Source organism: Astatotilapia calliptera, chromosome 3, assembly GCF_964374335.1.
Source record: "Astatotilapia calliptera chromosome 3, fAstCal68.1, whole genome shotgun sequence".
Lineage (NCBI taxonomy): Eukaryota > Metazoa > Chordata > Actinopteri > Cichliformes > Cichlidae > Astatotilapia > Astatotilapia calliptera.
This window is the reverse complement of record NC_137424.1, coordinates 7,424,652-7,448,717: the sequence shown is the minus strand read 5'-3', so window position 1 is coordinate 7,448,717 and position 24,066 is coordinate 7,424,652. Positions and strand designations below refer to the sequence as shown.

At 43.2% G+C, this 24,066-nt stretch overlaps 3 protein-coding genes across 3 annotated transcripts in view; all 3 read left to right on the top strand.

Moving 5' to 3' along the window:
• The first annotated feature begins 691 nt into the window (after positions 1-691).
• On the top strand, positions 692-14,685 carry LOC113018055 (protein NLRC3-like). Its single transcript, XM_080297128.1, has 7 exons — positions 692-1,124; positions 3,982-4,102; positions 4,187-4,306; positions 6,369-6,447; positions 8,906-9,110; positions 9,262-11,059; positions 14,310-14,685. Exons 2-7 carry the CDS (start codon positions 4,014-4,016, stop codon positions 14,392-14,394), a joined length of 2,376 nt encoding a protein of 791 aa, XP_080153254.1. The 5' UTR covers positions 692-1,124; positions 3,982-4,013; the 3' UTR covers positions 14,395-14,685.
• Positions 2,054-24,066, top strand: part of LOC113017358 (protein NLRC3-like) — an 84,585-nt gene continuing 62,572 nt past the window's right edge. The window contains exon 1 of the mRNA XM_080297002.1: positions 2,054-2,991. The gene's annotated coding sequence lies outside the window, so the exon portion shown is untranslated. The remainder of the gene's footprint in view (positions 2,992-24,066) is intronic.
• The window catches only part of LOC145422807 (stonustoxin subunit alpha-like), a 14,361-nt gene continuing 4,968 nt past the window's right edge, over positions 14,674-24,066 (top strand). Inside the window, exons 1-4 of the mRNA XM_080294628.1 lie at positions 14,674-14,679; positions 16,406-16,452; positions 16,946-17,119; positions 22,400-22,573. Coding sequence (XP_080150754.1) covers positions 14,674-14,679; positions 16,406-16,452; positions 16,946-17,119; positions 22,400-22,573 — 401 coding nt within the window. The remainder of the gene's footprint in view (positions 14,680-16,405; positions 16,453-16,945; positions 17,120-22,399; positions 22,574-24,066) is intronic.

Genomic DNA, 24,066 nt, shown 5'->3' with positions numbered 1-24,066 from the left:
CCACATGTAACCACCTGCATATGTGTTTGGGGGGAAAAGGCTTTGATTTTGCCACCCTAAGAAAATTTCTCTAGAGCCGCCCCTGACCATTTCACAGGATTTGCATTTAAAGATGCAACAAGACTAAAATGGTTAGGGTCAGGAGGTCAAAGGTCAGAGCTCCTGTGGGTCTGAGGGCGGCCTCACGCTGGAGAAGGATGAAGGAGTCTGACCTGAGCCAGTGTTTGACATGAACACATCAGCACTGCTGTCAGTGAGCCTAACGACAGCCGTTAGCATCATTTCAGTGTTTCAGTCATAAAAACACTTCCTGTCTCTGTGGTGGTTACAGCGACATCATGCAGTTTGTGCTTTGACCTCCAGAGGGCGACAAATCAGCACAGACAGAGAGCTCCATTCAAACTTTGCTGCCATCAGGAATAATTCTTCAAATATAATCATCAGTGTTTGAGCAGTTATGATATCAGGGACAATCTAGACATGTGTGACAATACTGAACATGTCACATGACACACCTCAAACATCATGTGATCCACTCTCAGTCTGCACTTTCATTCATGACTTCAACAGGTTGAAATGAGCTTTGAAGAAACATTCAGTGAAATTAATCTTTCATGGATTCATGTGAGCAGCAGATGAACTTTGTACCAACAACATCTTCAATAACAGAGTCTGAATGAAGCTCAGGTGTTGATGCTGCTCACTGATTGGACGCTTGGTTTCAGCTCTGCTCTCAGTCTTTACTGCACAGGTGAAGGTAGAAAGTGTGACTGGATCTATAGACTGGAAACAGAGAAACATGCTGAACATTTGAAGCTTTGCAGCAGAAATGTTCATGTTACAAATACAGCAGAGCTGATCTGGGATCAGTGTGTTCACACCTGCAGCTACAACAAGGTTTCATGTCTCCACACGTCAGCATGTGAACTTTACTCTGACTCAGTCTGAGCAGTCAGACGGCATATTTTTAAAGTTAACACATCAGCACACACAGAGCTGAGCCCCTCCCACCTGTGCTGAGTTTCAGGTGGAGCCCCGCCTCCTTCCAGGAAGCAGCTCACCTGTGTGTCCGTGTTTAGTGTCCAGGTGTGGAGTGGAGCTTGTTGTTGGTGTGTGAAGAAACTGTAAGTTTGCTTTGTTTCCTCCTTTAACAGTTTGTCTTTAGGAACTTTACTGTTTGTTCAGCTCGTGTTTGATTTCTTCACACAACAAACTGTGTGTGTTTGTATTTCCGGTCTCTCCATTAAAGTCAGTGTGTAATGTTTCCTGGCTAACATCAGCTGTGTGCAGCTTAGTTCAGCACAAATCTGCCGCTCCATAGTTCACGGTAACGGACTCACAGCTGGACCAACGAGGCCGAGTGTGTCCGCCACTCTGAGCTACGTTCGTGTTTGTGTACTTGTAGTTTGTACTTTGAGTTCACTCAGAGCCCACAGAGGACGCAGCGTACGTGATGACGTCACAGCCCTTTACCTCCTTTACTGTCACTGTGATTAATATTTACACACGAGACACCTGCAGAGCTCTGACGCTAAGCTAGCACACAGCATGTTAATGCTAAGCTAACACTAAGCTAACACTAAGCTAGCCAAGAACCCAGAGTGAGGTTAAAGCTGAGTAAACACTGACCTCAGACCAGCACCGTGATAAAGTGAGCTGCTGCTGCTGAACTTGAACAGGTAACAAAGTGATGAGCAGTCAGGCTGCAGGTTTCTACCTGTTCATGTTTCATTAAACATTAGAGACAGACTGCTGAGTACATCTCATCTCTATCCAAACAACCTACAGTCCACAAACACATCATGAACCAGTGCTCTGGGCTGTGGTCTGTCCCCAGTTACATGGATCAGCTGGTTCCCTGCAGGTGACTGCTGCTGTGGTTTGGAGCGGATGAATAAACCTGAACTGAATCAGGTGTCCAGTTACTTTTGATCCCTTTAAACCAGGCTGTCACATGTTCAGCATGTGAAACTCCTCCTCCTCCGTGAAAATGGGTGTGGGTCTCAATCAGCCAAGGTTTTGGGTGAACCCATTGTGAGATCTAGCCCCACGCTATCATGTGATTTCCTGTGATCAAATGTCCCAGGATGTGAGTGGGCGTTAAGACGTCCATGTCCCTCTTCAAGCAACTTAAAGAAGTCCAGACGCTTTTCTTTCCAAGCTCCTTCAACAACATCATTCATAGAACAGCTTCCAGCTTCTTTTGCTCGGCTACAGTTTGGATGGATTTGCATTTAAAGATGCAACAAGACTAAAATGGTTAGGGTCAGGAGGTCAAAGGTCAGAGCTCCTGTGGGTCTGAGGGCGGCCTCACGCTGGAGAAGGATGAAGGAGTCTGACCTGAGCCAGTGTTTGACATGAACACATCAGCACTGCTGTCAGTGAGCCTAACGACAGCCGTTAGCATCATTTCAGTGTTTCAGTCATAAAAACACTTCCTGTCTCTGTGGTGGTTACAGTGACATCATGCAGTTTGTGCTTTGACCTCCAGAGGGCGACAAATCAGCACAGACAGAGAGCTCCATTCAAACTTTGCTGCCATCAGGAATAATTCTTCAAATATAATCATCAGTGTTTGAGCAGTTATGATATCAGGGACAATCTAGACATGTGTGACAATACTGAACATGTCACATGACACACCTCAAACATCATGTGATCCACTCTCAGTCTGCACTTTCATTCATGACTTCAACAGGTTGAAATGAGCTTTGAAGAAACATCAGTTCAGTGCTGAAATATTTAAACGCTGCAGGAAGAACAACAACAAAGTGATGACGGATGTTTGTGCTTCAAACAGGAAAACCAGCAGAAATAAATCACAGCCTGCCAGAGGTTTGGAGTTTCCGAGGTGCAACTGAACGCAGCACAGTGTTCCAATGCTCCTGATTGTCCTCAAACGTCTCTTTGGGTGTTTCCTTCCTGCTCAAAGTTTAATTTCACTTCCTGAACTTCGTGGAGTGGAGCTTGTTGTTGGTGTGTGAAGAAACTGTAAGTTTGCTTTGTTTCCTCCTTTAACAGTTTGTCTTTAGGAACTTTACTGTTTGTTCAGCTCGTGTTTGATTTCTTCACACAACAAACTGTGTGTGTTTGTATTTCCGGTCTCTCCATTAAAGTCAGTGTGTAATGTTTCCTGGCTAACATCAGCTGTGTGCAGCTTAGTTCAGCACAAATCTGCCGCTCCATAGTTCACGGTAACGGACTCACAGCTGGACCAACGAGGCCGAGTGTGTCCGCCACTCTGAGCTACGTTCGTGTTTGTGTACTTGTAGTTTGTACTTTGAGTTCACTCAGAGCCCACAGAGGACGCAGCGTACGTGATGACGTCACAGCCCTTTACCTCCTTTACTGTCACTGTGATTAATATTTACACACGAGACACCTGCAGAACTCTGACGCTAAGCTAGCACACAGCATGCTAACACTAAGCTAACGCTAAGCTAACACTAAGCTAAAGCTAAGCTAGCACTAAGCTAACACTAAGAGTTCTTACAGACACGAGTTAAAAAGCTGCTTTTAGTTTGTGATCAGAGTCCAGGACTGAGAGCAGCAGCAGAGCTGATGGATGATGAATTACTGGATGGAAGAAGCTTCTCATTAGCAGTGAATCAGTGTGTGTGCAGTTCTCTGCAAACTCAGCAGCAAGAATTAGTGTGAAGCTTTAACTCTGCTGATCCTCTTTGAATCCTGGATCAGCTGAAACGTTTAAACTGTTGTTCACACGTGTTGGACTGACTGAAGCTTCCAGTCACAGTGAATCAGTGTGTGTCAGTGAATGCATCGTGTGTGCTTCAGGCTCCATCTAGTGGACTGATAGCAGAGCAGCTGATGGCAGCTTCCTCTGCCTCACACTGCTGTCTGACTGCATCCAGCTGACACTGAGATGAAGCAGGAAAGAAGCAGCTGATATTTGGACAGCACACATGATGAAAGGAGGATTTCAGCTGATGTGCACATGAATGATTTGTGTTTCCTCTGCAGGTAGAAAGTGTGTGTGAGCTGAATTGAGCAGCATGGATCAGTGTGAGGACAGAGAGGAGGGAGTCCCTCCCTCTAAAAGCACTCTGTGTGGGGAACATGAGAGCCAGACCAAAGCTCAGAGGTGAGATGACCATCTCTAACTGTCCATGACTCTTCTCCATGTCACAGCTCAGCACTCACATCACTGCTCCATCATTATTCACAGGAAGAAACAAGGAACTAAACGTAAACATGAACCTGAAGCCAGCTCTGTGTCCTTAAGGAGTGACTGGTCTGAAGAGCGCTACATTTATTTTAAAGTCCAGCCTGTGTCTGCTGCAGAGAGGTGAGCTGTTAGCAACATGAACTCTTTGATTAAACTGCTTGATGTTGTTGGATATAAACTACAAACACGTCGTTCCCTCAGTCCCATTTAAACTGTCTTTTAAAACAAGCCTTTGGTTTCTAAACAACTGAAAACCCACTTCAGCAAACAGGAAGTGATCAGAGCGTCCGTCCACTTCCTGTCAGGCCCTGCAAACATTTCATATTGAAGAAAAGTAGCTGACATCTCACATTTTTACTCCACCACATTCAACCATTTTGACATTTTACAGCATGAAACTCTTGTCACATGACTCCTGTTATGTTATAGAGTCATGTGACCACCAGGGAGGGATTTGTATGGATGAAACACATTCAAATCAATCTGATTCATCAATGGAAACATTTTTGGTGTAAATGCAGCAACACTGAAAACGCTGAAGATAAAAACACAACAGATGAAATATGAACAAATCGAGGCTTTGAATACACGTGTGTGTGTTTGAGACACAGAGATAAATGGATTGTGTGTCTGTCCTATTGCTGCGTGAGGGTTTTATTGTAGATTTTGTGCGTGTACACTTTTGACCACGAAGGTGTTGAAAGGGCGTAAAACAGTTGGAGGCACCAGAGTGAACACTAGTGCTGTCAGTAGATTAAAACATGACTAATTAATGACACAATCTTCTGTCATTAATCCTGATTAATCACAATTACTTGATCAATAGCTGCAGTTACATTTTCCAACTTTATATTTAAGCCTGTAACAGACGTTTACACCATATAATGAAGTCAATGCAGAATAAACACAAAGAATGTTAAACGCTTCAATTCAAAGAGACTTTGAATAGTTTTCAGTCTTTAACTCAGCTTCTCTGCTGTAAATACAACTTTGTAACAAACATATATACTAAAAGCTAAGTGTGCACTAATATATAATAATATATAATCTATATTACTGCTGTTAATGAAAATGTTTAATCAGACTCATCACAGGGTTACTGTGGATTAATTTGGATTAATCACCATTAAACATCATTTTTAATGTAAACGAATCAAAGTTCATTTCATGAGCAAACAGACTCGAGAGAAAAGGGCAAATTTACACACTTAACATGTTTATTGAACATGTAAACATTGATTAACCTCCTGAATGAGCCGACCCCCCCAGGGACAGTCCTGCATGCTAATGATGGGCTCTGCTCTGTACCTGCAGGATTCTGTCAGCCACAAACTCCTCAGCTGATCCTGAATCTGAGCCCATCTGTCAAACAATCATTTTCTTCACAGGTCTGTGGAGGTGGCACTGATCCTGCAGCAGTCTAACACTCTCTGTCACTCTTCTTCAAGTCTTTGACACGAGGAACCAAAACTATGTTATTAACAACACTAACAGGTCTGCAGTTTGTCCACTTGGCAGTTGTGTCATCAGTGCTTTGCATTGTTGTGATATTTTAAGCTGGAAGTGCTTCGGTGACAAGAAAATTCCTTCTGTCACGATGTGCAGAATCCTTCATGTTGGTCGTTGTTATTTTTTTGAAACATTTCAGGGATTTTGAGTCGTTCTGCTCTCCAGATGTGTCGTGTTAAAGGTTTTTATCATGTTAATCATGATAACAGATGAACCCCTAACCCTACATGTTAATTTTGACAGCACTGGTAAATCCTTTTTAATGTTCTTCTGTCAGATCCTTGATTAGACTCGACTCCAAATACGAGACTCAGAAAACTCAAAACTCAAATCAAAGCAATGAGAAAAGGACTTCTTGTGTTAGAATGAAAACATATGGAAGTGGTCAGGTTTCAAACACTCGATGAATCTGCTGCACAGTTACATTCAGGGACCTTTGGCCTCCTGAGAGCATTAGTTGATGGTTCATCACAGTTTTCTCAAAGTTTCCTCTGAGCTTCTGCAGCATCATCACTTCCATCACTGATGAAAGAAAGTTCATAGAAAACAGAAAATATATCTTCAGAATCTGAGAGTCTAAAACTTGACAGACTTGATTCAGATGAAGTTATTTGAGCAGAAACTCCTGGATCTTTATCCTGTGTTGATCTAATCCTTCATGGTTCCTCCACAGAGTGGAGCAGCAGAGCTCAGAGGTTCCCAGTGGTCAGTCTGCCCAGCAGCATCAAACACAGCTGGACTTCATATTTATGGTCTGTACATGTACAACAACTACTTTAATATTAATAATAATGCATTTATTTATAGGTCCCTTTCAGAACACCAAGGACTCTGTGGACTAAATGACCAAAAGAAAACAAACTTTGAAATCAGACGGTGCAAATGTGATCACAGGGAAACGTTTTAAACATCGAGGCTTTAAACAGAAACCAAAGTGAAACAGTTTGTAGTCGAGATCAGTGGGAATGAAGCTGAATAACTGTTTCTTCAATAACTTTGAGCAATAAATGACAAATATGATGGAAATTAGCAGCATTAGCACTTACTAATGATGTGAGCTGACACTCGGCTGTATTGAGACGACCACATTAGGTGGTCCTCAACTGTAATGGAAACCAGTGGATCCAGTCCAGTCGTGGCGACCTGTGGTGAGTCGATCTGAGCAGCTACTAATGGAAACAGGGCCATAGATGTGTTTGTGCTTAATAACAGTGAATCACATGAGTTTTACATTACTGTTAAAATCTCATGTTGTTTGTTAAAGTGTGCAGTTCAGGGTGTGTTACTAAAACACTTTCCAAAGACCCAGCCCCCATAAAAAGCAGCTTCTAAGAGTTACACACCCACACATATCTATCAGGTTAACTCTGGTCTAACACACTTGGATTTAGCTTGAAGAGTGTTTCTGTACGAGGACTAAAAATGATTTAAAAAGCAGCTAATGTCCAAAGAACAACTTTGACACACCTTCATAAAACCTGCAGAGCAAAGAAAAACTAGCTGAAAGTCTGGCTGCTCTTATGAAAAGTACAGAGAAATTATGGGTCGCTCAACGCTTGTGCACAATATAAGAGTTGAAATAAATCTAAAGAATAACTCAAAATCCTACAATCATACTGATAAAGTCATCTACAGCTAACTATCCAAGTGGATTTGTTTAAGACAGCTCCATCTGCTGGTGGCCCTCTGCAGGTGCATGAAAGGGGCGTGTTTATAGTGAAAGTAGTAGAGAAAGTAAACCCCACGGGAAGGAGGAGGACTCTCAGCAGCTTCCAGCTCATATTCAGACATTTGACTTCTCACTGAAAGCAGCAAGTTTGAGTGTCTGTACCTTAGTTAGAAGAGATAACATGTCAGTAGTAATTAGAGTTGATTGAGCAATGCTGTCCTTGTAATGTAGTTTATGATTTTTATGGACAAGTCCAGTTTTTCTGTAGAGCCTCTCAAGTTGGTGACAGCAGCAGTGGAAGTTCACGTGTAAACCAGAGCAGCAAATCAGGTCCAAATGTGTTGTTCACAGTGAGTGGGATCATCATTGGCTGCTATGTTAACCTCCTGCAGCAGGATGTCTTTGGTCAGAGAATGGATAGATCACGAAGTCATTGTTGAGTTTAGGGAGACAGTAGACAGTTGGAGGAGGTTCAGCCAGTTGACACACAGTAGATAAAATAACTGAAGGCAGGAGCAGACACCTGTATGACTTTCCACCTCTCACATAGATTATTGTCCCTGGGCAGCGCCACAGGGCTGGTAGATGTAAACAAAGCTGGAGGAGAGGATTTATTCATCTGAGAAAAGTCACAGAGTTGTGTCTTGATGCTCAATCATCCAGGTACGTAAATCCCAAAAAGCTTGATTCTGTTCATCTGGATGTTTTCAGTGGGAGAAACGTTTCATCATCATCAGGTGACTTCTTCAGTCTCAGCTGACTGCAGGTTTCAATCTCATAAACAGGACATTTGTATGACTGAAACCAGCCCACTGAAGGAACAATGGGCTGGGAGGTCAGTTCATTGATCATTGGTACGCATATTGTCATGACCATTGATCAATGGTTGTTGATCAATGGTCATGAGTCCAGTTCACAGAGAGCTGGGGAATGGCTGCAATCACAGCATGTAAGATGGTGACAGTTGTACCCTTAGGCCCCTCCTCCATTCAGAGATGGTCTTTCCTTTTCACATAAATGGCCTCCTTGACTCCGCCCTCAAACCAGCGTTCACATTTACTCAGGACCTTCTTGATGTGACGTTCTTCTGCTTCGCTGGCTGCTGTGTCTGTGGGGATGGTGTTTGTTCTGTGTTGTAGCGTCCTGATGACGCCCAGTTTGTGCCCCAGTGGATGATGAGAGTCAAACCTTAAATACTGATCTGTATGTGTAAACAGAGTGAACCTTTAAGACCAGTTGTCTGTACGATCAACTCAGTCACCTGAAACATCTCCAAGTTTCTGGCTTTGATCATCAACCTGTTGGTAGTTCAGCTCTGAACACCAGTGAAATGTTTCTCCCACTGAAATCGCTGCATTCATATGAACAGCATCAACGTTTTGGGATCATGGAGTTGTGGACAAAGTCTCAGTTAATCAGATAAAGTCAAACCTATAATTGGTGAAGAGGTCGTGGATGATATGCCCCTTGATGGTAAAGAAGTGGATGTTGTGTGGACTAAAGTTCAGAGTGGTGGGTCATTCATAAATATTCTGTTCCAGCTGCTGGAGGACAACATCATCACTTTTGTGAAGAACGAGCTGAAGAAGATCCAGAAGGCTCTGAATCCAAATAAGCCCCAGTGCTTGGAGTTTCAGAGGGAGGATGATGAGCAGAGGAGAAACAGCAGAGAGGCATTTGTGAAGATCACAGTGGACTTCCTGAGGAGAATGAAGCAGGAGGAGCTGGCTGACCGTCTGCAGAGCAGTAAGAGGATTTATCTAAAGGTTTAAGCTGCTGGATAAATGAGACACTTGTGACACCAGTGTGTTCAGTCATTTCTCAGTGGGTCAGAAATTGTCATCAGCATTTTGTAAAATATGATTGTTAAAGTTGTATTTTTATTATTATTATTCAGAACTTCCAGCTGCTGTTTGTCATCGTAACCTTAAGTCTAAGCTGAAGAAGAAGTTCCAGTGTGTGTTTGAGGGCATCGCTAAAGCAGGAAACCCAACCCTCCTGAATCAGATCTACACAGAGCTCTACATCACAGAGGGAGGGACTGCAGAGGTCAATGATGAACATGAGGTCAGACAGATTGAAACAGCATCCAGGAAACCAGACAGACCAGAAACAACCATCAGACAAGAAGACATCTTTAAAGCCTCACCTGGAAGAGATGAACCAATCAGAACAGTGCTGACAAAGGGAGTGGCTGGCATTGGGAAAACAGTCTTAACACAGAAATACAGCCTGGACTGGGCTGAAGACAAAGCCAACCAGGACATCCAGTTCATATTTCCATTCACTTTCAGAGAGCTGAATGTGCTGAAAGAGGAAAAGTTCAGCTTGGTGGGACTTGTTCATCGCTTCTTTACTGAAACCAAAGAAGCAGGAATCTGCAGCTTTGAAGACTTCCAGGTTGTGTTCATCTTTGATGGTCTGGATGAGTGTCGACTTCCTCTGGACTTCCACAAAACTACAATCCTAACTGACCCTAGAAAGTCCACCTCAGTGGATGTGCTGCTGATAAACCTCATCAGGGGGAAACTGCTTCCCTCTGCTCGCCTCTGGATAACCACACGACCTGCAGCAGCCAATCAGATCCCTCCTGACTGTGTTGGCATGGTGACAGAGGTCAGAGGGTTCACTGACCCACAGAAGGAGGAGTACTTCAGGAAGAGATTCAGAGATGAGGAGCAGGCCAGCAGGATCATCTCCCACATCAAGACATCACGAAGCCTCCACATCATGTGTCACATCCCAGTCTTCTGCTGGATCACTGCTACAGTTCTGGAGGATGTGCTGGAAACCAGAGAGGGAGGACAGCTGCCCAAGACCCTGACTGAGATGTACATCCACTTCCTGGTGGTTCAGGCCAAAGTGAAGAAGGTCAAGTTTGATGGAGGAGCTGAGACAGATCCACACTGGAGTCCAGAGAGCAGGAAGATGATGGAGTCTCTGGGAAAACTGGCTTTTGATCAGCTGCAGAAAGGAAACCTGATCTTCTATGAATCAGACCTGACAGAGTGTGGCATCGATATCAGAGCAGCCTCAGTGTACTCAGGAGTGTTCACACAGATCTTTAAAGAGGAGAGAGGACTGTACCAGGACAAGGTGTTCTGCTTCATCCATCTGAGTGTTCAGGAGTTTCTGGCTGCTCTTCATGTCCATCTGACCTTCATCAACTCTGGACTCAATCTGCTGGAAGAACAACAAACAACCTCCCAGAAGTCTGAAACAGGAGAATCTGCAGAGAAACACTTCTACCAGAGTGCTGTGAACAAGGCCTTACAGAGTCCAAATGGACACCTGGACTTGTTCCTCCGCTTCCTCCTGGGTCTTTCACTGCAGACCAATCAGACTCTCCTACGAGGTCTGCTGACACAGACAGGAAGTAGCTCACAGACCAATAAGAAAACAGTCCAGTACATCAAGGAGAAGCTCAGTGAGAATCTGTCTGCAGAGAAAAGCATCAATCTGATCCACTGTCTGAATGAACTGAATGATCGTTCTCTAGTGGAGGAGATCCAACAGTCCCTGAGATCAGGACGTCTCTCCACAGATAAACTGTCTCCTGCTCAGTGGTCAGCTCTGGTCTTCATCTTACTGTCATCAGAAGAAGATCTGGATGTGTTTGACCTGAAGAAATACTCTGCTTCAGAGGAGGCTCTTCTGAGGCTGCTGCCAGTGGTCAAAGCCTCCAACAAAGCTCTGTGAGTACATTTGTACTCATGTCTTTACTTTTAACATCCAACTGTGTCAGTAATTTATTTCACCAGGCTTTCTGTCTTTGTATGAATTTGTAAAGTTTTGGGATTTCTCCAATACAACTGTGACCTCTTTGATGCCTCCAGAACTCGGTGTACTCGAGACGCTGGATTCACCATAAACTCTGATCATCACTGCTGCTGTTATGTTATCAGTGTTTGTTTAAACACTTAGGCTGCATGTGCCTGATGTTGTGATACTTTATATTCACATGCATGCTCCTAGATACATTTCTACTGCAGGTCTATTTTAGTCACAAATGTTGGTGAAACACTTGCTTTTACATGCATGGTGGGTCCTGCATTAAAGAAAGCATTTGAATTACTCAGTGAATCCTGGCAGCCAGAGAAACATCCTTAGTTCCACTTTAAACTAAACTCTGCTTCGGTCTTCCACAGTGTGTTTGTTGTTTCTTTGTTGTTGTTGGCCTGCTCTCTCCTCTCACTCCAATCTGGTTGCAGCAGATGTTTGTCCCTCCCTGAACCTGCAGACTTGGGTGCAGCACCTCAGTTCATCTTCAGTCTGAAACCAGCTGTTGTAGCTATATCCCCTCAAGCACACCTTCCCTGGTCATCTCTGCTGTGGTTGCTATAAAATTTAATCTTGATTTTAAAAAAAAAAGAACAAAAAACCTCAAGTCAGACTTGATGCCATTTGTTGGCAGCATGGTGCCTGTTTGTCTTTGATGATAACCTGCAGCACAGTCTAAAGCAAACCTTCTGACTTTATTGACTTTATGCATGTATATATTCTTCCTGTTCACCTTGGACACACAACAGCTCTCTGTTTGTTGTGATTGGATCTAGAACAGCCAACATATCCTAATCTAGATGATTTCTAAGGTGGTGTCTGGGAGGAAAAGTTAAAATCAGCTTGGATGGCCTGTACTGTATGATGGCCTTGGTTGCACCACATTGATAGCCATGCAGGGTGGTTCACTCCTTGGGCAAGAAGACCGAGGAGTGAGCCACCCTTGGTCAAAGCTTGGCCATTCAAGCTCACTGTTTTCCCCTTGTTGGTTGATGATAGTATTTTTTTTTACCTGACTTATAGTCATCATTGTCTTCAAATTAACTCACACACTGCTGACTGCTGTAGCTTACCTGGCTGAGCAGGTGACCCAGGCCGATAAACACTCCTACTTTTCTCAACTTATTTCGGCCAACTCTCATAACCCTCGTGTTTTATACAATACGATTAATTCTGTACTTAACTTGGAGGGTTACAACCTTTTGCCGTCCTCTGAGGCTATGTGCAATAAGTTTATCACCTTTTTTGTGGACAAAATTGCTAGCCTGAGGCCTCTGATTCCACCTATTGTTGATCCGGCCATGCATTCTCCTTGCTCAAGCTTATTCCCTGCTTTTGCACCGATTTCTCTGCGTGACTTAGAGGAGTTGGTGCTACATGCTAAGCCCTGTGGCTCCCCAAATGATGTTGTTACTCCCCGCTTTCTCCAAAAAGTATTTCCCATCCTTGGACCTTATATCCTGAAAATTATCAATACTAGTCTGTTAACCGGTCAAGTTCCTAGTGGGTTTAAACATGCAGTCATACACCCCTTACTTAAGAAACCTGGCCTTGATAGTTCTACTATGTCAAATTTTAGACCTATCTCCAAACTTCCCTTTTTAAGCAAGATCTTGGAGAGGATTGTACATACCCAACTGTTGGATTATTTGAGCGACTCGCAATTGTCTGAAATTTTCCAATCTGGTTTTAAGCCCTTTCACAGTACGGAGACAGCTCTTGTTAAAGTTATGAATGACATTCTTGTTGCTACTGATCGTGGTAAATATGCTGTGCTTGTCTTATTGGATATGACAGCTGCATTTGACACAGTGGACCACGACCTGCTGATCTCCCGCTTACATCACTGTGTGGGAATTTCTGATCTGGCATTGTCATGGATAAAATCATATCTTTCCGAAAGGAGTTTTTGTGTCAAGCTGGGGTTGGCCGCTTCCTCTGTGGCCCCTCTGCTTTGGGGTGTGCCCCAGGGATCTATCCTTGGGCCATTACTTTTCTCGCTGTATTTACTCCCCCTTGGTGCGATTTTTCGTAAACACGGAGTGTCATTTCATTTGTATGCCGATGACTGTCAGCTTTACTTACCTTTTAGTCATTTGGATACCTCCCCATGTCAATCACTGCTTGACTGTCTTAGCGATATTAAATTATGGATGGCAAATAATTTTTTGAATTTTAATGGTCGCAAAACGGAAGCAATTTTATATGGCCCGCATCGTTCTACTGATTCTCCAGATGTTGATTTTGGTGATTTGACCTCTCATCTGAAAAGTTCAGTCACTAATCTTGGTGTTAAACTTGATTCTGCGCTTACTTTTGAAGGTCATGTAAGTGGGGTGGTAAAATCAACTTTTTATCACCTCAGACGCCTGTCGAAGGTTAAGCCTTTCCTTTCCAAACCCAATTTGGAAACTCTTATTCATGCTTTTATCACCTCACGTCTGGACTATTGTAATTCCCTTTTAATAGGGGTCGGGTCGGGCACCTTGTCACGCCTGCAGTTAGTGCAAAACGTGGCAGCGCGATTTTTAACCGGTAGTAGGAAATTCGATCACATCACTCCGGTTCTGGCTTCCCTGCATTGGCTTCCCATTGATTTTAGGGTTCGTTTTAAGGTCCTTTTATTGGTTTTTAAATCTTTAAATGGTCTGGCTCCTGTGTACTTAACTGACTTGCTGAAGTCACATGTTCCTCCTCGCTCGCTCCGTTCAGCTGAGCAGCTGCTGCTGTCGGTCCCTAAGTCGCGGCTGAAATGCAGAGGAGACCGTGCCTTTTCAATTGCGGCTCCGATGCTCTGGAATAACCTTCCCCTCCAAATTAGACAAGCGTCATCAGTGCAGGTCTTTAAGTCCAGATTGAAAACCTATTTTTATTCCCTGGCTTTTAAATCTGTAGGAAACTGACACCTTCTTATTTATTTTATTGTTTGTAATGATTTTATGGTATTTTTAATTTGGTTGTTGTTTTGATCTGTGTTGTTCAGCACTTTGGTCTGCCTGGTGTGTTCTTAAAGTGCTATACAAATAAACGATGATGATGATGATGATGATGCACTGAAGGTTAGAGTCGTGACTCCAGGGCCTGGTTTGAGTCTGCCCAACACCATTTCCTGTGTGTTATTCTCCTCACTTCTCCCTCCCTTCCTGTCTTCTTTGTCCTATACAGTGAAAACAAAAGGCCTCAAGTTCTGAAAACTCTTCCCCTTCATCATCTTCCATCTCTCTCATCTAAAATCACCAGTATTCTCTGAGTAGAGAATCTTTTCACAATCTTGAATGATAAGGATCCAAGTGGGTAAAGTTATTTATTTGTTGTGTTCCTATTTGCAGCTGGGATAGATTAAGAAAAACTATCGGCTGCCCAAATTACATCCAGTTTAGAAGACAAACATTGAGTGAAGTGTTTGTTTCATCGTCCTTCACAACTCATCAACCAGGTGTCACAAACTGCAGCAGGACAGTACAAAGCATGTCATACTGGATGGCTGCAACAACCAGAGTTTTACCTACCTTTGGTATTTCTTGACAGTATGAGCGTAATATTTACTGAACAGAGTCGTCTTCTGTAATCTTTTCAGATTCAGATTCAGAACACTGTATTTATTTTCAAAGGGCAATTAGGATACTGAGCTTTCCAACCGTACATACAATACACAAACATCACATTGGGGAGACGGGTCAGGCTAGGTAGCTGGCCGGTCAGCCGCTAGAGCAGCGACCTGGAACCGAACAGCAGAAAATGCACAACATCAGGAAAGATGAGGAGAAAAAAGAACTCCTCCCAGACTGAGCTCCAACAGGGAGATCAGTTTGAGAACAGACAAAAAATGACCTTAGCGCAGAGCACATGAAAACTCTTAATGCGCCATAGAAACACATGACAAGCAGCAGGGATGGGTAAAAGGTGAGAGACAGCCGGTGTAGACAGCGCATCCGGGCCTGCAGCATTTGCGCTGGTCCCCTCGACCCACCGTCTGCACCGGGAGGGGATAAGCATGCTTAGGATGGGAAGGAAAGTCTAAACACCGTCTGTTATCAGGGTGAGATTTGTTCAGCTCCAGCCTTGAGACCACAGCTGGCGCCGGTATGTTAGCCGCATAAAATGATGGTGGCTTTCTTTGGTGCGAACAACTGCATGTCAATTTCACAGCTGATCTAACAGTCCGTCACTCGTCTCTCAATCTCCCGTTGGAGAGCCACGAGCTTCTCCGAGAGGTTATGGGTTTTGCGCTCAAAGAGCAAAGTCTGAGAACTCACGACCACCATGAGCTTCTTCAAGATCTTATCCGTGCTGCGTTCAATGAGCCCATTTTGAGAAGTCACGACCCGTCCCATTGTTTCAGTCACAGCGGGCAGCCTTGTGGGGTTTTGAACAGCTGATTCCACTTTCTTTAATCTTCAATAAGCCAGGGCCAAGCCAGCTCAGATCAGCAAGAACCCTTTGCTGCTGTGAATGTCCGTGCTGCTATATTTCAGGATCAGGCTCTAAATGTACAAATGGATCTGAGAAGATTTCCAATCATGGTTCTACTAGATTTACAGTTTGTTTTCATGTCGTCTGACTCAGAAGGTGGAGCAGGTGGAGCTTACAAGGAGTAAGTGCTGCTTTAAAAGAAGAAGAGTTGTGTTTTAATGAAGCTATTTAGTTAACCAATAATTGTAAAATCATTTGGTTCATGACCCCCTTGGCGGACTCTCCCACAGGGCTTAAATCTGGGACCATTTGACCCTAGAAATAAAGAAGCTTCTTGGATGAGAGGTGAAAGGCGAAACGTCTTCAAGAAACTTAAAGAAGTCCAGATGCCTTTTTTTTTAGATGACTGCGAACCTTCACAAACACTTCAGCAGTGTCACTTTCAGAGCTACCAGTCCTTTGCTACAATCACAAAGCTCTTCATTGAAATCAATGATATCAAAGCTGGAATCAAATGAGTCCAAGTCTTCTGCTGATTCAGCATCACATTCATCTTTGGTCCTTGCTCTGCATCCCCACCATGGACTTCATTCCTTTCAAAGCCAGCCTTGAGTGTCCTTTATTCAACCTATGCTCTGCTTTACTTTTAGACCTGATTTTAGCTGCTTTTCTTCTCTCCCTCATAACAAGACAGCTTCTTCTGCCTGAGAACATGTTGGAGTGATTTACTAATCCAGGGCTGATTTTTGGGGAAAATACTTCCTGTTTCCAAAGTAATCCCCATTTTTCCCAGAATGAAATGTAAGTAGAAATAAATGATCTAAGTGAGAACATGAGCCTTTAAAAAGGCTCTTCTGAGGCTGCTGCCAGTGGTCAAAGCCTCCAACAAAGCTCTGTAAGTACATATGTGATCATAGCTTTAGCTTTTAAATGTTTATTCTAGTTAACACAGATCAGGTGGAACAACTGAAATAAAATATCAAAAATATTAAGTGGTCATCGGTACTCAGTTTGTTCAATACTGAATACAATGGAGCACAAATTGTCCACGTTTCTGAAATATTTCTGGGTGTAACTGTCACCAAAGTGCAATTTAGACCTGGCCTGTGGTTGTTATCTAAGTGATAATCATCAATTCTACTAAAACAAATACAAAATAAAGAAATTTGACACATTTTGTTGATATCAAAAGCACACTGAACAATTCAGTGTTGTTTTACTGCTGTTCTCTCTTCACTTCTTCTCCTCTGATTCTCTCCACATGTTGCTCTGCATCAGTGCTCAGTTTCCTGACAAAACAAGATGAAATATTGCTAAATATAATAGTATCTCATTACGCTTCAACATAAGTGTTTTATTTTTGTAATTGTTTATCTGTTATTTTTCAGACTGAGTCACTGTGACCTGTCAGAGAGAAGCTGTGAAGCTCTGGCCTCAGGTCTCAGCTCTCAGACCTCTAATCTGAGACAGCTGGACCTGAGTAACATTAACCTGAAGGATTCAGGCGTGAAGCTTCTGTCTGAAGGACTGAAGAGTCCACACTGTACACTGGAAACTCTCAGGTGAGATCAAGCATTTTTCTTTCATCAACTGACAGAATTAGCAGATTAATAATAAGGCAGTCCTCTAATAAGAGGAGAAGTGGAGGTGTTTTGAAGGGCAACGTACTCTTATGTTAACAAGACAGGAAGTAGTTCCTGGGAACTGCTTCCTTTGTTATTGTCTAAGTAGAAACATGTTGGTGAAACAGTGATGAGTTTGCAGAGGTGGAGCCACAGCACACAACACAACAATGCTGTTGCGTGCTGAAAGCAGACTTCTCACAGATTCTGAGACTGCAGGTTTCATCACTGTCCAACCAAAATTCACTGAACCAGCAGTAAATGAACGTCCAAAACGACGCTTCATGTTTAAAAAACAGATGATCAGGGGGATTTGTGTTTACATCTTTTTTGTGTGATCTGTTCACCTGCTGTTTCAGCTGTTTGGTGGTTGTTGAGATGGTTTTGTGACCTTTTAGCTGAGATTCTGACGTTTCTGTAGATACCACACATGTCTAATTACTTTGTACAGCATGAATGGCCATAACGAGGTTTTTAACAGTAAGAAAAGTTGTAAAACTTCAGAAAATATAGTTAAAAGTCCAAAACCTTCTACGTCTGGTGGCTTGTGGTAAGGAGCAGATCAAACGAGTAAAGAATTACGTTATAATTATAAATGGCTTCAACAGCACATTCAGGTCTGTGAGACTCATTCAGACACTGAGCCGTGGCTCTGTGCTACATGCACATATTTCTGCATCTCTGCCATTCAGACACACTTTATATATAGTTTATTTTATGTAGGATTCAATACTGAACTGTACATTTAGTCTTTTTAAAGGCAGCAAGTTTTATTCAGTGTTTTCATAAAAGCCTTATTTCTATCCATTTACTGCTATTAGGAAGAACACGTGAGGTTTAAGACCTGGACCAGTTTGAAACCTTTTGTCCTCCACAGTGGAAAATGGGTGGAAATAAAAATGGGTCTCACTTTAGCCAGCTCCTAATTTTATCAGTTCTACTCTCAGCGTCTCCTGTATATCTCCTGTATAAATGTTGCACTCAGCTTTGTGGTCTCCAATATCACTGAAATGCAGCCAGATGCTGCTCATTTTGCCTTTTCACTCTTTCCTGACACGCTTGCATTTCAGTACAGCTCCCATTTCTCTGTGTACTGGTCTCTACCACTACCCTTGCTGTCTATGGGACATGTCCTCTTTCACATAATGGTATGATCCCAGTCTGTCTCTTAAAGTGTTTGGCCACATGGTTTGCTCATCAGAATAACATCTCAGCCGTGCTCACATTGATTATCAGCAAGCCTGAAAATTCATCAATATTTGACATATGAAATTATGTCAAGGGCTGGATTTGGCCCACGGGCCATATGTTTGACACCCCTGGTTTACACAGTTTGGTATTCAATGTACAAGTGAGCTAGCTCTCAGCTAACTAGCAGACAAGCTAACTGCTGGGACTGCGTCTTTCTAACAAGAGCGTCAGACACTCAGACTGGTTTCCTTTGTGGATGATGATGTGTTCTCACACTGATCCTTCATGCTGATGCTGCCATCCACCCACTGCTCCTGGATTCATCATCTCCATCAGCCCTCACAATACTCCACCTTCTTCAGCTTCATGTTCAGCAGCCTGGATGGACAGTAATTCTTTCCATGGGTTATGGTGGGACATTGAGAGCTGAAGTCAAACAGCAGTGAGAATGAAAGACTGATTCATTTCTATTTAGTCTTGTGATGTGCAGCTTTGTTCAGAGCATTAAGGCCCAGCAAAGATTACTGAGGTCATAGAGTCCTGATGAAACCTGTGTGCTTATAGAAACTGAGACCAGATGAACCAGAATAGAAGGACATTAAAATGAAGTGTCAGCTACACAAAGGCAAAGCTATTCAGTTGTTGCTGTGAGTTATTTAAATGGAGGATGGAGTCAGACTTTAAGCTGCTGGACTCAGTCACTATATCCTGTTGTCCTCATAGAACCTGGACACACAGACTCACCTGTGACACAGTGACACACAGTGTGGGCTACACACACATTAGAAAGTGGATCAGTCACACTTGTGCAATCATTTGTTGTGCTGGGAAACCATGAACACTTTGAATCACATTAATGGCTTTGTTACAGCAACATGCAATCATGAGTTCAAAAGTAGTGCATTGTGTACTTATTTTAATAGTACTGCAGTATGAGAAGTGCAACATTCAGTGTGCAGAAACAGATCAGGTGCTTTCTAACAGCAGTGTTCCCTTTAACACAGCAGCAGTTCAAATATTTCTGTCAGTCTGAGCTGAAACATGAATCTAATCAAATATCAAATCAAAGTTCTTTGCCTCTGCCAGGACGTTAACATTTGATCTAGTTTTTTACAAAGTTCCCTCAGCGTCCAGAGCCACCAACATACCTTTGATCAACAGCAAGTGAACATTTATAAATGTGTGTTTGCAGAACAGGAAGCAGCAGAACTATTGTTCTGTTATCAGGCAGCAGCACAAACGCTCATCAGCTCATTTACTGTGCAGGACTTTGAGTGTGTGAAGTGTGTGTTTGTGCTGGATTTCCTTTGGAGAATCTCAGTCAGAAACCAGACAAAGAAAAACTCTTTCAACAGTCCAGGTTGAGTTGACAACATGAACTGCATTTATCTTCCTCTGACTGACATGTTCTTCCTCCTCTGCACCGAGCCAGCTGCTAAGACTCACAAGCTCATTGACATTTTCTGATGATAAAGAAACTCTCTTCTTCTGCACAATATGAGCAGCAACAGAGAAGAAGCTTTCACAGGTACAGATGTTGCAGCTGTGGCCAAGTACATGTGCTGCATGTTGGAGCAGCACTCTAATGGACAGGCCTCTGTACTGATGGTGGGCTCTGCTCTGTATCCACCACACTGTTCTCAGCTGAGTCTTCCTCCTGTTCACACTCTGATGAAGCACCAACAGGGCCAACTTCTTCTCTGGTGGCTCGGATGTTGTTGCTTCCACAGGTTTCCCTCCAACAACCCTCTGTTCCTGCAGTAAGTTCAGTAAGATCTGGGTAAACACTTGAGCTCCTTGAATCTGGCTCCAGCAGCAGTTTTCACATATACAATGTTGGCATTTTGCTTGTGTGTCTCCAGGTCTGTTCTGAATGTAGACTTGAATTTGACCACGTAGGCGGGGTCATCATCTGAGCTCTGCATCACCTGAGAGAGATGACAAAACACAGAATCACAGAGCATGAAACCAACGTTTCTCCTCCCAGAAGTTCAGTCACAGACCTGCAACAGAAACAAGAAGATTCAAATGACGCAGAGCTTTCATTTACTTATATCCACAAACATGTCCTCTACATATTCATGCTGTATTTACACACACATACAGAGGCTGTTTGTCTCTCTCACACAGACAGGACACTGAGAAATACATCATGTTAAATATACCTGCAGGCTTCCAGCTGTGCACTTTGTCCCTGTCAGCTGTGATTGCCATGGCAACCTTGGTGTTGTGCGCGATGCAGGGACGTGTTCAAAGGCAGACGTCTGGCAGCAGCATCATATTTGATGCACTATCTGTACTGAGTGTGCTGACTGTATTTCAAATGTCCCACTGCTGTGCAACATGAATCACATGTTCTGCACGTTTCTGTAACTCCCAGGTAACCATGGTTACCCAGCCACGCCCAGTAGTCTCCAGAGAGACCAACAGCTGGTTCATGTTGTAACACCGTGGCTTTCGTAGTCTCTCCTTTTTCTACAGCTCATGTGTTCTTCTTGTGATGCTGCGTCTTGAGGCTCATACATGCCGTCATTTGTTGATCCTAAGAACGTTCCTCAGACCGACTTCTTCAACAACAGATAACTTTAGTTGTATCAACACTGCCTCCTGGAACAGTTTAAAATGAACATGTCAAAGATCTGTACCTGTCTCCATGTTTCTGTCCCCGCCCCTTTCTTTCTGTCCTGGGTCATGTGAGCGCTGCAGTAGTATTAGGCCCACCCTCAATGCTCCCATTGGCTGAGACGCATAATGACGCCCATTTCAAGCCAGCACTGATCAACATCCCTCCTGTGACCCATGGCTGTTATATTCAGAGCCAGTGAGCACTTTCACAATAATCATGATTTTAAAAACTGTGATTAAAATAATTGCTGACGTTAATCAGTTAATGAGTTAACGAGATAATAACAGGTTAAGTTGCCCTAATAATTAGACTTTGGTGACAAACTGATGTGATCTCCATGTTTCCTTTGTTGGACTGTGGGCGAGTGTCAGAACTGAATGTACTGAGTAACATGTAGAGTTTAAACATGTGTCAGTTCCAGTTTTAGAGCTCTAAAGTGCAGCTATCATGTTAGGAATATGTTAGGAATAGACAGGAACACTGAGCACACTGAGGTCAAATCTTTATTTTACCACTCGCTGCATTCTTGATGTTCATGAATTCAGCAGGTTCATGATTGTCTGCAGCATTAATCTCATATTTCCATTAAAAGTGTTGAATTTGACTGTTTGATGTTCTTTATGATCTCTGGCACCAGTTCATCTGTAGGCTGAGCTCAGTCCATCCATTTAGTGAAATGATGTTTAAAGGTCTCCTTGTTCTGTGAGCGTGCACAGATCCTGAAGCAGAAAGCCTGGGTTACAGAGAAATGATCATCACTGTGATGATGCTCATCGTCTCTGACTGGGATTTGAGGTTTTGTCAAAGCAGCAAAGAAAGCCTGGCTATGTTGGACTGGGTGTGGAAGCAGCTCCCAGTTTGAGTTCAGGAGACAGACACCCTCTCTACTTTGAAGATCAGCTTCAAACTTTCCTTTTTGATAAAGCTTATAGTTCGAGCTGGATCAGGTGACCCTGAACCATCCCTTAGTTATGCTGCTATAGGCTCAGGCTGTTGGTGGACTTCCCATGATGCTCTGCTTTCTTCTCCCCTCTTTTCACTCCTGATGCTTTTATATGTCACTACTGCATGTCCTTAACTTTTGACTCTCTGTTTTGTTCTTGTCTCTCTGAGCTCATCTCTTCTCTTTCCCCTCACCCTGCAACCAGTCATGGTAGATGCTCCTCCTGGAGCCTGTTTTCACTGGGAGGATCTTTGTGTCAAAGGGAGTTCTTCTTCCCACCATCACCAAGTGCTGCTCACAGTGGAGGCGGTTACCTTACACTGTTAAACAGCTTCAGATGACTGTTGTTGTCTGTTGGGTATTGTCACTTATAAATAAAGTTACAATGGATGGATAGATGTTATTGTGACAAAGAGAAAACAACTGTTGACAGATAGATTGTTGTTTTGTGTGTCTGCAGTCTGTCAGGCTGTCTGATCACAGAGGAAGGCTGTACTTCTCTGGCCTCAGCTCTGACCTCCAACCCCTCCCATCTGAGAGAGCTGGACCTGAGCTACAATCATCCAGGTGATTCAGGAATTAAGCTGCTGTCGGCTGGACTGAAGGATCCAGGCTGGAGACTGGACACTCTCAGGTATGGAGAGAAAATCTGATAGAGGAGGAAGAGCTGGAAACATTTCCTGTGTCCTTCACTCACTTCCTGTTTGTTTCCTGCAGATGAGACATGAACAATCACACATGCAGGAATATTTTCAGGGACAGACACACTAGTCTAGCTGGATAGTTCATGGATATTTATGTAGGGGTCTCCAAGGAGTCTGTTTGCAGGAACATTTAGGTCACAGGTGTACCTGATATAGATGCCAGTGTACCTAATAAAGTGTCAGCTAACATTTGGAAATGGAAGCTTAAATAATGACAAACTGTACATTCACAGCTGAATTCACAATAAATTTGTTCTCAAGTGCACATTTTTCTGTTATTGTTCTCAAACAACAGAATGAGAATGAAATATTGATTCTAACAGGGCCCATAAACAGCATTAGCTTAGCAGCATTAGCTTATCAGAGTTTCTATCATGGTCACACAAATCCTTAACAGAGAAAAGTGGCCTACTTAGCAATAACTGCTCAAGTTGTATAAAGAAAGGGAAAACAGTATTAGCATTAGCACATAATGCTAATTCACGTCGAGTGTTTCTCGATAGCTCTTTCTCATTTGAGAAACAAATGAATTCTGTTATTAAAACCAGCTGTAAGGTTTATATTGTCTATTGTCATTTATGCTTAGAAATATTTACTCATATATGCTTAGAGTTGTATAATCGATTGCATAATGATAGAGGTTTGATCCTGAGTAGTCTGTAAAGACTCTGTGTGCCTTCCAGAGTGCTCTGGCATGCACACACCACTTGGGGCCATGAGAGAGGTCGTACCCTCTCTTACTGATTTATGGTGTAGGACAGGGGTCTCAAACTCAATTTAGCTGGGGGCCGCTGCAGGCAGAGTCTGGGTGAGGCTGGGCCGCATTAGGTTTTCCACAAGAAAGGCATGGTTAAAAAATTGATCATCCGTAAGTCTGGACCTGTACTTGGACTTATTGAAGTTCAAAGTGGAGAAGAGCTTTTGGCACAAGTATGTGCTACCAAAAAGGCACATGGTCCGCTTGAACATTCGGGAAAGCCGAGGGAAACTAGGGCTCAAGTCTCTCAAAAATTGTCCAAGCTTGTCTGCTTTTCCACTCACCTCCCTGAACTTTGCTTTGAGTTCAGAGTTGCACTGCAGCTCAATGAGCTCCATTTGAAGCACAGAAGGGGCATCTTGCACATCAAAGGAGAAGGGGTCCGCAAAAATGTGAAAGGTGGCTCTGTGTGTCTTGAAGTCAGCAAATCTGTGATCAAATTCCTCCTGTAGCCTCAAAATGACATCAACATACTCGTCAGCACTGAATGGTGTGCCTGCATCCACGAGTGCCTTGCATGCTGGGAAATGGCAAAGGTTTGTCTGAGAGAGCTGAGCTTTCCAGAGCGCCAGTTTTGTGGAGAATGCTCTCACGTTGTCATAGGCAGCACTGACAAGTTGCCCCTGGCCTTGTAACGTCTTGTTCAGTACATTAAGCTCATGTGTC